The 14,042-nt window shown below is 44.9% G+C and overlaps 2 protein-coding genes across 2 annotated transcripts; one reads left to right on the top strand and one right to left on the bottom strand.

The window, feature by feature from the left end:
• Nucleotides 1-881: 881 nt before the first annotated feature.
• Nucleotides 882-7,166, bottom strand: LOC134285213 (uncharacterized). Its single transcript, XM_062845597.1, has 2 exons — nt 6,594-7,166; nt 882-5,809 (listed from the first exon to the last, which is right to left on the bottom strand). The coding sequence occupies exons 1-2, from the start codon at nt 6,638-6,640 to the stop codon at nt 4,534-4,536; spliced, it is 1,323 nt and encodes a 440-aa protein (XP_062701581.1). The 5' UTR covers nt 6,641-7,166; the 3' UTR covers nt 882-4,533.
• A 4,819-nt stretch (nt 7,167-11,985) lies between these two features.
• On the top strand, nt 11,986-13,730 carry LOC109418739 (putative odorant receptor 83c). The gene is made up of 3 exons (XM_029861414.2): nt 11,986-12,874; nt 12,936-13,181; nt 13,250-13,730. Exons 1-3 carry the CDS (start codon nt 12,008-12,010, stop codon nt 13,295-13,297), a joined length of 1,161 nt encoding a protein of 386 aa, XP_029717274.2. The 5' UTR covers nt 11,986-12,007; the 3' UTR covers nt 13,298-13,730.
• The last annotated feature ends 312 nt before the right edge of the window (nt 13,731-14,042 follow it).

The raw sequence follows: 14,042 nt of genomic DNA, 5'->3' as shown, positions 1-14,042 counted from the left end.
ATGGAGGTTTTATGATCCGAAAATTAACGAAACAAAAACCACAGCCAACAAGGATTCACAGTAGACATTCTGTTGTTCCTTTTGCTAGTAATGCACGATGCAGCATACGATCCATTTTCATTGTTATCGCCAAAATAGCCGCAAATCTCTACAAACGAAACGAATATACCGATGTTACGTGACGAGCAACACGCGCGTTTTGTCACATCTGTCCTTATGCACTACCTCAATATCATGCGTTGTCGCAACATTTTTTTCCGCAAACCGCCAATTCAAATTAATTCAACTAATTATCGCCCCGGCACTGAAAACAAGGCAATGAACATATTTTGTATACTCACCACCACCACGAAGAGGAACTGTCCAACGGTTGTGAAGAAAACATCCCCTTTCAACCCAAAAGCAACATCATCAACGACATCAACAAGTGTAATTGAATAGCCCGCAACTAGGTATATCGCAGCAATCCGGCTGCTCCACGCAATTCAATAGGGCACTGCACTGTTTTGATTTTGTATGGGATTTTGACGTTTCTTGGCCTTGTTGTTTACAAAATTTCTGTAAGAGTGAAAGAGAAGGACATAATTCCATGCAGTGCCCTATAAGTGTTTTCCCCACATTTCGATTAAAACGACCCGGCCGAAGAAATCCATCAGTATCCCGTATCCAACAAGAGCGACCAAGATTGGAATTCCTGCTTGAACCCGCTCTTCGGAAAAGGATTCAATTCACTCCCAACAGGCATACGATAGCACCAGCGATGCCCAAACGTCGAGCGTGCAACTAACCTGTGAAGTTTATTCAACCAATGTTCCGCAGCAAGGGCCGAAGTCGGTTATTTTAATAAATCATGAGCCGGAATCTCCGGATTTTAAAATAATAACTGGTATGTAGGTAAATTTGCTGTAAAAATAATAATTCGCTTCAGTTCATGTATTTCTTTCTCAAACAATTCATCATCTTAAATATCGAATTCAAATGCATCAATTCATTGATAAACCCTGTAGATAAAGTCGTCGTTGAATCTAGAAGGTTTTTTCACCGTTTCCCTTCTGCGTAGACCCGAACGTGTTGCTTTGTCGTTCTTTTCCAGTTCTTTATCAGTTTTGGCGGTCTCATCTGATCTCTCGTCGTCATCGGATTCTAAGCCCGTAGCTACACCAACTGACGGAGGACCGGGAACTTTCTTGAGATCGTTTATGCTTCTTGCATATTGCACTCCGTTGCCGCTTGAAACTACCATTTTTGGACCGTCTTGGGCTACCACTGTAAACCGTTCTGATGAAAACGTTGGATCTGCCTTGCATTTCTTCTGTTGTTTCAAAAATACGATATCTCCGATGCGTATATCTGAAGATTTTGCTCCTCGTTTACGGTCCGCATATTTAGAACTAGCCAACTTAGCGTCTGCATCTAATTCCCGAACGTCGATGCGATCTAAGTCTTTGTCGGTCATTTCACTCCAGAGACTTGGAAAAGTGCCCCTAAACTTCCATCCTACGAGTAGTTCGAATAAAGTTATATTCAACCTCGAATGCGGAATCAGCGTATTGTGGTTGTGTACGAATGCTTCCAGAGCTTTTCTCCAATTTTTACCATCGATTTTGGCCGCCGATAGAGTTTTAATTATCGATTGATTCTGCCGTTCAACCAGTCCATTCGACTGTGGACTCAACGGGATCGATTTACGTATACGTACACCTTTGTCTTCCCAATATTCACAAAAAGCTGAGCTTTGAAATGGGGGCCCATTGTCGCTCTGGATAATGAGTGGCAATCCCCAGCGTTTGAAAATATCCTGTAGAGCCGCGTTTGTAGCATCAGCGTTCATACGATGCATTTCGATTACCGCCAAAAATCGTGAATATGTATCCACGGCAATCAGGAACTCTCCTGATCCAAATCCTGGGACCGAAAGGAAGTCTATTTGAATTATTTCCCATGGCCCTTCGGGAAGCTCACGGGACGCCAGGGGTACTGGTGGATTTTTCCTTGATAATAGGACGCATGTTTCACAGTTTTTTATGAACGCCTCGGTCTCGGAACTCATCTTTGGCCACCAGAAAAATTCGCGCATGATGCGCTTCATAGCGATTTCTCCAATATGCCCGCTGTGCGCCGAAACCATAGCTTTTTCTCTTAATACCTTTAAATGTAGAATTAGCAATAAGTTTAAATACACATTAATAAACATAAATCTTAATACCTTTGGTAGAATAATGCGGTCATCTTTACACATCAATGCTCCATGAGTGTGCATGTTTTTCTTGTGTGCTTCGTATTTACGCAATTCCTCAGGCCAAATGTTGTGACTCAAAGCAAATCGTAGACTTTCCAATTCCTCGTCCTGCTCTGAACAACCTTCTATTTCGCCCAAGGTGATCTCCATGCAACCTGCATCCAATGTACAGAGTACGTGGGATTCCTCGTCTTCTTCGAAAGGAACCGAATTTTGGGTATCGCGAACCAGTCGCGACAATGCATCTGCTACATTCTCTTGTCCTTCAACTCTCTTTATCGTGAAGTCGTAAGGCTGGAGCCTTAACGCATATCCCTCGGCTCTAGCAAATGCCCGCTTTCCAATACGATAGTTGGAGTGGTAGATAAATTCGTTTGCTGTTGCGTCTGTTCTTACCACAAATGATCTTCCGGTCAAATAGAACGTGAAACGCTCAATGCCCCACACCACTGCCAATGCCTCCCTGTGTGATTGGGGATAATTTTGTTCTGTGGAAGTCAGTGCCTTTGATGCACACGCGATTATTTGAGGGGTTCCATCTGATTTGTACTGGACCAATACGGCTCCCAATCCAACAGGGGATGCGTCGACGAAAAGCTCAGTCCTGTCTGTATTGCTGAAGTACCCCAAAGTCCTTATCGCGTGTATGGCATCGGTCTGTAGAGCAGTAAATTCTGCTTCCTCGGCATCGGTCCAATAAAATTTGGCAGCATTCGCCAGCGTTCTCATACGTTCTGTCTTCGTAGCTCTGTCCACCAGGAATCTGTCGACAAATGTTATTAGCCCAAGGAAGCTTTTTACTTCCGAACACGATGTAGGTCGTTTGAAGTTTTTGATAGCAGTGATTTTCTCCTGTTCAATTCGCCATCTAGCATCTGTCAATTCGAATCCCATAAATTTTACGCTCTGGCTACCGAAGGCGCATTTTGATGTGTTCACCTGAACGTTGTGTTCCTTAAGCCTTGCTTGAACCTTGGCCAGATTCCTGTCATGTTCTTCCTTTGTTCCACCGAAAATCAAAACGTCGTCCAGGTAGTTTACCACGCCTTCGCATCCTTCCAGTATCGTACGCTCCATTACCTCCTGGAATATGTCCGGTGAGTTGCATAAGCCAAAAGGTAATCGAATGTTCCGATACATTCCAAATTCCGTCATGAAGTTAGTCAAATGGCGTGAGTCCTCGTGTAGCTCAATATGAAAGAATGCGCTGGATAAATCTATGGTGGAGAACCATTTTGCACCTTCCAGTTTTGCCAAAATTTTGTCAAGACTTGGCATTGCATACGGAGTTCTAAGGATAAACCGATTTGGACCTCGTAAGTCAACAACCAGACGGAAATCATTTGGTCCTTTCGGCACAACGAGCATTGATGAACAAAAGGACGTGTTCATCTCATCTGTAACGCGCTCGATTATACCTGCTGATGTCAGTTCACTCAGCCTTCGTCCAACAACATCTTTCATTGCAACAGGGACATTCATGTATATGTTTCGGCATGGAGGTTTGGTCGAATCGTAGTTTATCCGAACGGCGGGAATGTTGAATTTTGGAAACGTCGCTCCAGAACAGATGAACGCTATGTCTTGCCATTTGTTGCCGCTATCATATGGCATATCACCGAGGTTGACAGGAACCTTCAGCCCGACTAGTAGCAAGCTGTATCTGGTAGCCGTAGCTCTGCTTAGCAGCAATCGGAACTCTCTAACAACATAAAACTTCTCTATCGATTTTGGACGATCTTCCGAAACGTACAATAGAGCCTCGAAAGTACACAAAACGTCTATGCCATTCAACGTTGCATAGGCCTTCAACGGGCGATCGGTTCCTTGTTTAATATTGTGAACCCCCACGTTGTACTCCTCATTTGTGATTAATTGCTCAAATACCAACTCTGTCACCGTATTAACTTGAGCGCCCGAATCAATCAAGAACTGACATGGCATTCCCGCTACCGTCGCCTCAATGATGCCATGATCGGTCGGCTCGTACGCCACTGCTAATGTGGGTGCTGATATCGACACAGATTCGCTGTCCATTGCTGTTATGATGTTACTATCTTGGTCGTGCATAGTTGTCGATGTAGCCTCTGGTTTTGAAACCGGTTCGCTAACCTAAAATCATAATAGTTGTTGAAGCTTCCTCAATTCACTATCACCTGCATGGGCTACTTCGAAAATTTGTCTTAGATATGAAACCAATCAATGAATGCGATACATTTAACGAATTCATTTTATTAATGGATAAAAAATTAACGATATAGCAATTGGTCATAGCCCACCGGTGAATAACGTTATTAATTTTTGATTTCACTTACAGGTTCCTGCGGAATCTCCTCATCAGGCTGCGCTTCCGGTTTTGTTCCCACTGCTGCTACTTCCAATGCGTCATTTCGATTGCGGCCAACTTGAACCTTACCGCGCGTCGTCACCGGCAAGTTGCAAGCTCGCAGCAAGTGACCTACGCCGCCGCAGTTATGACAAGTCATGTTAACAGCAAAACACCTCTCCGTAGCATGATAGATGCTATTGCATCGAGTGCACCGCTCCGGGATACGCGAGCTTGAACCACGCCAGACCACGCTTCCTCTCACTGGTCGTTGAATACGCCCACCGCGGATGTTTGATCGTTGCACTGGTGTTCTGCCATATGCTGGAGTTGTTCTGGTCGGAACGTAGCGTGATGGTCCAGCCACCGCCTGTACTGCATTCACCGATGCAGAAGATACCACCGATTGCTTCTTCGAGACGTATTCCTCGTTCAGGCGTATTGTTTCAATTTCCCGAACCTTGTCGATGAAGTCTGCAAGTGTTCCCTTACGACTCATCATCTTCAGAGCCGCAACCCTTACCTCCTTATGTTTCGCTTGTTCCGCTACAGTACTCAAGACCTCTTCAAGCTGCTTCCCTTCCGGATACTCGCACTGTTTGGCCGCTAGACTAACTCTTCTGATGAACGTTAGGTCCGATTCACTGTGATTCTGTGTCATGAGGGCAAGCTTCCTCCGCTGCAGCATGACATCAGAAGTAGAAGCAAAATACTTCTTCAATCGGAACATTGCGTTAGAATAGGGCTTCGCTTTTTCGTTAGGGGCATCAGTGGTTGATTCTGTTGCTCGAAACAGTTCGAGCAGCTTCTGGCCAGCCTTTACCTTAAACACAACGAATTGTGTAGTCTCGTCAGTGATACCAGCCAACGTCAACGAATTGGACAGCAAATCCCGCCACGCATCAAAGTCCAGCCTGGAGATGTCCTCGCCTTCCACGCTTGCTTTGCACTCCGGTACATTAATCGATGAAACGGACATCTGGTTCATTGAAGAAACGAAACGGGAAAGTTCGACAACCTCACTTCGTTGTGCACTCGGTTGTTTTGTACTGCTTGGCCCTAGTTCATTCTCGAATTCGACGCTGTTTACATCTCCGCACTCGCTCCTAGCGGATGTTAGGCTGGTCTGTAGTGAGCGGATCGTTTCTTGTGCCTTGGCTAATTTCTCAGCCAATAATGCATTGCTCGAGTTTGCTTCTGATAGTTCCTGCATGGCGGCATCCAATCTGGACTTTTTCTTTTTCCTGCAATTATCGATTTTTTTTTGTTAGACTTCAGCGGTTGTGTCATCAGTCCTCACCACAGACAAACAGACTATCATTAAGTATTTGAGATATCGTCGTAAACATAATTGTTCAACCCTACATACAATGCTTTTAATGAAGGGGCATTCGATGGCAGTATTGTGCAAATATCTGGAGCAAAGCCAACTTAAGAACCGGTTTTGACTAGTTAGTAATAATGTAATAATGTACTCATCCTTAAAAAAAATAATCAAAATAATGATACGCCTGCTTGTCTGTGTTTACATTGTATGTCGAATCAATAGGGCACTGCACTGTTTTGATTTTGTATGGGATTTTGACGTTTCGTGGCCTTGTTGTTTACAAAATTTCTGTAAGAGTGAAAGAGAAGGAGATAATTTCATGCACTGCCCTATTACGATCAGCTAACGATAGCAATTATTCAGTTTTCCAATATGGCCGCGTTTTCGCTCTGTAGCTGCTCATTAACATTTCGCAATGGTTTACCTTTTTTTTACCATTTTGCTTGAATTACTCTCTAGGCGTGTGAAACGGTTTACCTTTTTTTTTTACCATTCGCCATTCTCTCGGCTTATCATGATGTTTTGCCTTCACATTTCTATCGACTTTCATCTGGTTTATCTAGCTTTTTTTACCAGGCAGTGGCTTACCCTGATTTTTTTTGCCAAATTTCCATTCATGACGCTGCTATCGTAAACGATTCGAATATTGTTTCCATGTCCTTTTTACCCATTAGTTGCACTAAAATGTTATTTATACTTACTTCAGGGGAGCATTTTCTGCAGCAATGTCGTGTTTCTTCGAACTCATGGCTGCACAAGTTCTAAAACTGACTCACGAAAATTTTGCAACGCGATTATGTACTTTCGTTCCAAAGATCGTTTACTGAATGACGCTCGAAGTCGACTTCCGATCAGATCCCAAACGCAACATTATGCTTTTCCCTCTCTCGTCGTTGTTCCCGTCGAGGTTTTCGCAGAGCTTTTATCCTGAGCTTTATCTATCGTTATTTCTCTTTCTCGCACATACGTACCTGTATACACATTTCTTTGTGTCTGCTTCATGTCGGATAAAGCTTCCACTCCCAGTGGTTCGTCTCGTCATCGATCGATGAACTTTTTTCGATGTTTCCAGTTTCCGGAAATATTGCGTTTCTTTCGCATTTGATATTGCGTTTTATACACACTGGGAATAATGTTATTAATATTTTTTTATATACACATTGTTTTTTTTTTAACTCATTTTAGATGTAATTCGAATGAGCGTTATTCAAATATGCCTAGTATTAAATTACAATCTTCAGATCGTTAATCAGGTTCGTCTTATTTCCTACACGGACATGCACTGATGCATGGCCTGGAAGATTTTCTCAATCTGCAAATAATATTGCTGGAAAGATTCGCCCTTCTGCTGTCGCGTTTGATAAATCTTTGTGCGAAGTACGGAATCTAAGTCCGGGTGTCGAAACTCATTCCTGAGCTCCTGAATCAAATGATCCCACTCCTGCAGTAAATTTCGACTTCGACCCGCTGTGTACCAGCTCAGAGCGGCCCCGTCGAACAAATGAATTGCTGAATCGAACAGGTCGTCGGCCGACGCATGCTCCGAAATGGCTAACTGGTGGACATGTGAAAGAAAATCGTTTAACCCGAGGCCCTGATCGTTTCCTGAATACTTCTTTATTTTCCATTGCGATACCGGAGCAGTTTTACGAGGCTGAGGCACGGGATACGGCTGAGGAATATATCTGACGTTCGGCCCAGCTGACATCGGATCGGCCTGGCTAGGACCGTTCCCTCCTACTGAGGACGTAAACGACAAATCGTCTAGTCTTCGTATGAAAGAACTATTTCGGGCTTCTGTGCCCACCAAGGTGGATTCAGGAAGTCCTGTACTTTGCTTGTGGGGTGGTTTTGGCAGCCTCGTTCCACTTTCGAAATCAGCCCAATGCACCCGAGGAGCAGTTGGGTTCACTTCCGGTACCTCCGTGGGCTCAAAAAAGGGATTGGTGCTGTTGAGTTTCGGAACTGGTGGCGGCGCGCTCGATTTCTTCACGTCTTCCTTAAGTCCACTAATTTGTGTTGACAGGGCTTTGATCAAGCAACCAATGTCAGTCATGGCTTGATTAAATTGTTCCACTGTTACATAGTTAGATTGTTTTGGTTGTTTTGGTATGGCTCCCGTAGATCGGTCACTTCGAGCAGTGTCTGCTACACCTGTACCCCCAACTGCTTCATCTAGGAGTTCACACTCGTTTTCGGAATCTGGTTCAGACTGCGCAAAAAAACGTCATCTGACCAAAAATGCTCTGAAAAAAGTCCAATACTCCCCGACGCTTCTGCAGCTTGCACTTTCAGTTCCCCAATCGCATGATTCTTCACCACCGCTAGTCGATGGCCTAAATGTAATAGTCTGGCTTGATAAGGGATTTTCGCATGCGCACTAGGGGCCTGGGTGAGTTTTCGTTCGAACTCTTTAAACATATGCTTGCATGGCTCAAGATCCATCTCGGGGTCCTGATCATAATGAATGATAAACTCATGCCCTTCCCTTTCGTCCTTCAGTATTTGCTTAAGTCTTCGGCGTCGTTTACATCGCGATTCGTCGTCACCAATTACTACATTGCGAAGAAAAAGTTCGTAGTCGAGTTCACCGGGGGACAGATGGTCTACCCGTAATCCGCGATAGAGAACTTGGAAGTCTGTCGAGACGGCATAGTTACTCACGTTGGAACAGATGTGTTGGGAAAAGATACAATTTACCACTTTTTGGTTGATGTGGATCGACTTTGACTCAATCACCCCTAAGCTCACAATTTTAATTTCAGATTAATCAAAATTTTACCCACGAAAGCGACCAATATTAAAAACTCGCGAGGAAATTGACCCAAATTGGCTATAAGCTATGATCTTCCCCAGCGGGCACCCCTAAACGCAAATGTTTTCCGTATCTAGTGCGATCAGAGTGGTTTTGAGAACGCTAGTATCGAAAACTCCCCCAACGCTAAAAAGGAGAAAACATCCTGAGATGTTTTTTCCCTCCTGAGAACCTCAAAAGGCTTATTTTTTTAGTTGGGCGCCAGTGAAACTCGTTGACCCCGGGAGTATGCTGAGGCCCTGAAGGGAACTCGCCTAGACCCCAAGCTGCTGGTCCAACCTACGGCAGCTTCCGGAGTGGGCACAGAAGGCCTCTTTTGTCCCGGGTCCCAGGGCGTAACTGCGTCGGGGAGGTTTTCGGATGGTGGGGATCCTACGAAATATAGTGAAAATTTACCTGGATATATTGTTTATTGGCAGATCCTGAGAAGATGGGCGCTGAAATCCGGGCAGGTGGTGATGGCGGTGTGGCAGGACGCTCGATTGCCGGACGTCCAGTGGTTGGCCGACGGGCGGCCGGTGGGCGGCCGGTGGGTGGCCGGTGGGTGGCCGGTGGGTGGCCGGTGGGTGGCCGGTGGGCGTCCGTTGAGATACCGGCGGGCAGCCTATGAGCGACCGGTGGGTGGCCGGCGGGCGGCCGGTGGGTGGCCGGCGGGCAGCCGATGGGTGGCCGGCGGGCGTGCGTTGAGATACCGGCGGGCAGCCGATGGGCGACCGGTGGGAGGCCGGTGGGTGGCCGGCGTGCGGCCGTTGAGATAGCGGCGGACAGCCTGTGGGCAGCCGGTGGGTGGCCGCGGGCAGCCTTACAGATACTGACAGGCAGCCGATGGGCAGCCGGAGAGTGGTCGACTGGTGGCCGTTGAGATACCGTCGGACAGCCTATGGGCGACCGGTGGGTGGTCGGTGAAGGAGGTTGGCTCTCCGGAAAGTCCTTAGGCGACGCACGTTGCCGTTCAAAGCCGTGATTGCCGGCGTGGACAGATTGCTGCTCTTGATCAGGAGCGGTGGAACACCTCCGGAATCGGAGTAACGTCGGTTGTACGGTCCACGGACTTCAGCCGCCGGAAGAAGTTCCGTATTCGGAACGGTGACGCTGTTAGCAGAGGGAATTCTCCCCCGAGGTTTCACAATGGCGATCGGTGACCGCGTGTTTTCGACGATGGTCACTAACCGTAGGCGGTTGATTCCTGATAATCGGGTCACTCGCGCGACTTCACACAAATTGTTTCCTCTGGAAGACAATCTACCGTGGTGGCGTAGAGGAAAACTCTTGGAAGAACAACTCCCGAACTGTACAAATGGTCGCGCGCTTCCCGAAAACACTTTGGTAGTTATAACTTTTCTTGGCCTTGTCGATTGTAACGAGGTTGGCTATGGAATGACACCGGTTGCTCGCTCGGTTCCATTCACCACCTTCGATCACCCGATGTGTGTGTTTGCGATCGAATCCTTCCGCCAATCCATCACAGCTCACTTCAGGTGGAGTTTTCCAATTACCACCCGCAACGCAACGATGGAAATATTTCGTGCGCAAATACTCCATCATCGCCCACTTTATTTAAATTGACGGTTTCCTACTTTCGACCTTAACAAATATCTTCCCTGAATTCCCACACCAAATAAATAAAAAAACAAATATTGCCATTCGGTAACAGTATGTATGAGTATGATTACCTCTAAACGTTCGCACCATGGATCCTGTCCAACACACCTCCTGCAGCGCTACGATGCCGAACCCGCGGTCCTTCAGTAGATCGCCAAGTATGCGGATGCTCCCAATGAAGTTGAGAGATCGGCAGTTCCACGTACCGAGTTTCCAATCGCAATTCCATTTTGTTCGCTGAGGTCGTTGCCGTTGGTCTCGGTTCGTATTATTCTGTTACTGATTTTCCGTTACAATGTTTTTTTACGGCTGGCTCGTAGGGCCTTTCCGGAGGACCATAGTGCACAGTTGAGCTTAGAGTCCTTCCCTGGCACTCGAACGTAGATCAGCCTAACATGGGGATAAGACGCTGTTGTGAGCCGCTCCTCCTGGAGAACAGACGCTCGGGTTTGCCGAAGCAAACCCCCCCTTCCCTGTCAGCCTACGACCAAAGTTCCCACCGGGGTTGGTTACCCGATCTTCCCTAAGGTTGTTCATAGTTTCCGGCCGGTACCGCGTGGAGGTAGGGATAGGAGTTGCTGGGCAGAGGCTAATGGATCACAATGGGATCTGAATTGCGCAGCATGCCGCCAACTGACTTCAGTTGATTATACAACCGTTTCATTGCCTTCCGGGTCGAAATGTTGTGAATAAATCGTTGTTAAGTGCGCCAATTGTCAACGCAGACGTTTAGCGAATCGAGGTTGATTAACATTGACTTCAACTCTAATATGATTGTCAAATAGCTAGGCTAGGCAAGTATCATTTTCATCGAGGGTGGAGTTTATTTTTTAAGGAAACCCAGATGATTTCTAACTAAATCTCCACTATCTTGGAAGATTCTCATAATACTGGATAACAATGGGTATCCACGTATCCGCGTCATAATATCTGTCTAAATAAATGAAAATCCGATGATGTTTGAGTGTAGTCACGCTCAGAAAACCGTTCTGATAAACGTGAACAAACAAACGCAAATATGAGAACAAGCAAATATACACCGTGAACTGGAACTAGTTCCAGCTGTCAATATGGGCGTTCTAGAAAACGTGAAATCTAGTTCACGGTGTACATTTCTTATTGTTGTTATCGTTGATATGCATAGTTCCCGTTTGTTCCCGTTACCGTGAATGGGAGTACACGTATATTGGAACGGTTTTTTTGCGTGTAGGAATGGATTCACAAAACTATTTCACTTTTGCATTCGTGCTGGGCTTCGCCATGCTCGTGCCAAAAATAAATTGGGTAAAGTGACCGGAAAAGCAAGAAAAATGGGAAACACAAAATTACTTTTGTAGCGGATTTCTCTATGGAAGTGCACGTCATGAAACGCAGTAAGCAATATGACATTTGCCGGAACTACTAGTATAGAACAAAACGCTGATCATAAATCCGTAAGTGTTAGCTGGATCAATTACATCCAGTTTGAACCTGAGGCTGGATGTTAATTACATCCGGTTTAATTAAACTTAATGATTGCTGATTCGGTCATGTATCATTATTCGAGTAGAAATGCTCATTAAACATTCTTTCTGTTCATAATAAAATCTTTCACGTACTTTCCACGAAAAGCATAGTTATTTGCAATTTGCGTTTTAGAAGAACAGTTATTTGCCACTGCACGACCAGAAAGTACGCAATCTACCGGAACCAGTCAAGATGTCACGCAGTTCTTCATCATTTGCTGACTTTCAGCGAATTCTGTATTGGCAGCACCTCACACTAAAGATGATTGGTTGTGATATTTTTGACAGTAATTTTCGAGTTTCGATTCTCACTCTGTGCATCGTATTTCTCGCGGGATTGTTTATGGTGATATCTTCAATAAACTTGTATCTCTTCCGCGATAACATATTTAACTTCACATTCGTACTTGTGACATTTTTTTTCGGAGTGATTGGCTGTGGCAGGCTTGGCTTTCTACTAACCCATCCAGCCGTTGCTTCGAACTTGGTGTGTGAAGCAAAGCGAACGTACGAACTGACAACTCATAGTGATGGTGAAGGAAAAGTCCTCTTCAAGTACACAAAACTATTAAAGCAATGCGTTGTGATGTTCTCTGTCATTTTTATGTTTGGCGTTATACTGACAGCAGTAATGCCTTTGATATTTTTTCTAATGAATGGAGAGAAAATTCTTCCTTTCGGGGTAATTTTGCCTTTTTTGGATCCCAATTCGAGTGATGGCTATCAATTGAACTACCTTTATCAAATAAGCTCCATGTTATGGACGCCTCCGGGTTTGACAGCATCTCAGAACATGTATTTTGCCGTGGTATTTAATATCTGTATTCAATATGACTTGCTGATTTTGAAACTAAAAGCATTGGATGAGTTAATTGGGAAGAACGTGACGGATGACAATTTGGATGAACAAATTCGGAGAAAAATAGTAGACATCATAGAATGTCAGCAACGACTGGAAAACTTCGTTACCACACTCGAGAAGCTGTACGCAACCCAAGTTTTCATAGAAGTTGCCAGCAATGCGCTACAAATTGTAATGACACTTTTCGTTTTACATATTGTAAGTACATGAGTATGTAGAAAAAGTGTTCATTTTCTAATGAGATTGGTTGCTCTGCTAGGATATGTGGATGCCCGGATACCTGATATTGATGATTGCAACATTTCAACTTTTTGTTTCGTGCTTTCTGGGAACGCTCATCGATATCAAAAGTGAACTGTTCACTAAGGAAGTTTACAATATATCATGGCACAGGATGGGAACCAATAATAGAAAAACATTGAAATTCATGCTAGCCAAGTCACAGCGATCGATCCAGCTTTCGTGTGGTGGAATGATGACGGTTAATATGAACTTGTTCCTGACAGTGAGTAATCCAGTTTGATGACACATTTTAAAGTATAGGCAAACAACTAAAAACTTAACAAATTTCAGGTTTACAAGAAGATCTACTCGATCTTTATGATGCTACAGAACATATAACTTGAGCTGCAGTGGATTCTACAAGATTGACATTGCAAGAACAAACACCGGAAGCACCACTCTCCGCCACGATTATTTCTAGTGAGCGTCACATCAAATCACCGTGAGAAAGGCCTTTTCAAAATAAAGACTTAACATCAGCCTGTCGAAAACGATCATTTATTTCCATTTCAGTTGACAGCCTGACGTCTGATCAGAGACATCAGGGAGGGCTTCTATTTGATGACCAGGTTCACTGTGAAGTGCTCAGTCCAGTAAGCGGTTCAACTGAACAAATTTGCGTCGGCGGCGGGAGGCAGCGAATCAGTTTCTTTTGTTTCGCTTGACCAGCAGACTGGTAAAATTAAATTTATGTCTCTAGTGACGTCTGGCCGAGATGCATATGTGATTTGCACTCATAGATTGACAGTAATTTTTGATGGAGTGCAACAGCGGTTTTAATACTGAGAAATATTGAAATACTGGTTTTCTCATTAATGTTTCGACTGGGATATTTACTTTTCGGCACTCTTAATGGTGCTGAGAAGTAGAACTTTTCGGCCCTTTTGCCAGCACGCACTTTTTATTTACTGACGCGCCAACCACCTACCGAAGAATCAGCCACTACCTCCTCATAAGCGGAACAGCTGGCATCCGAAACGGGACGAATTGAATTCCAATTCAAACGGCAAATCAGGTGAAGGCAACTGCAGAAACTTCTTATGCTTTTGCCTGTGCACAACTTTCTGTTTGACGACGAGAGTTC

This window comes from Aedes albopictus, chromosome 1 (assembly GCF_035046485.1).
Source record: "Aedes albopictus strain Foshan chromosome 1, AalbF5, whole genome shotgun sequence".
NCBI lineage: Eukaryota > Metazoa > Arthropoda > Insecta > Diptera > Culicidae > Aedes > Aedes albopictus.
The sequence above is the reverse complement of the archived record's forward strand: the minus strand, read 5'-3'. Positions and strand labels throughout refer to the sequence as shown.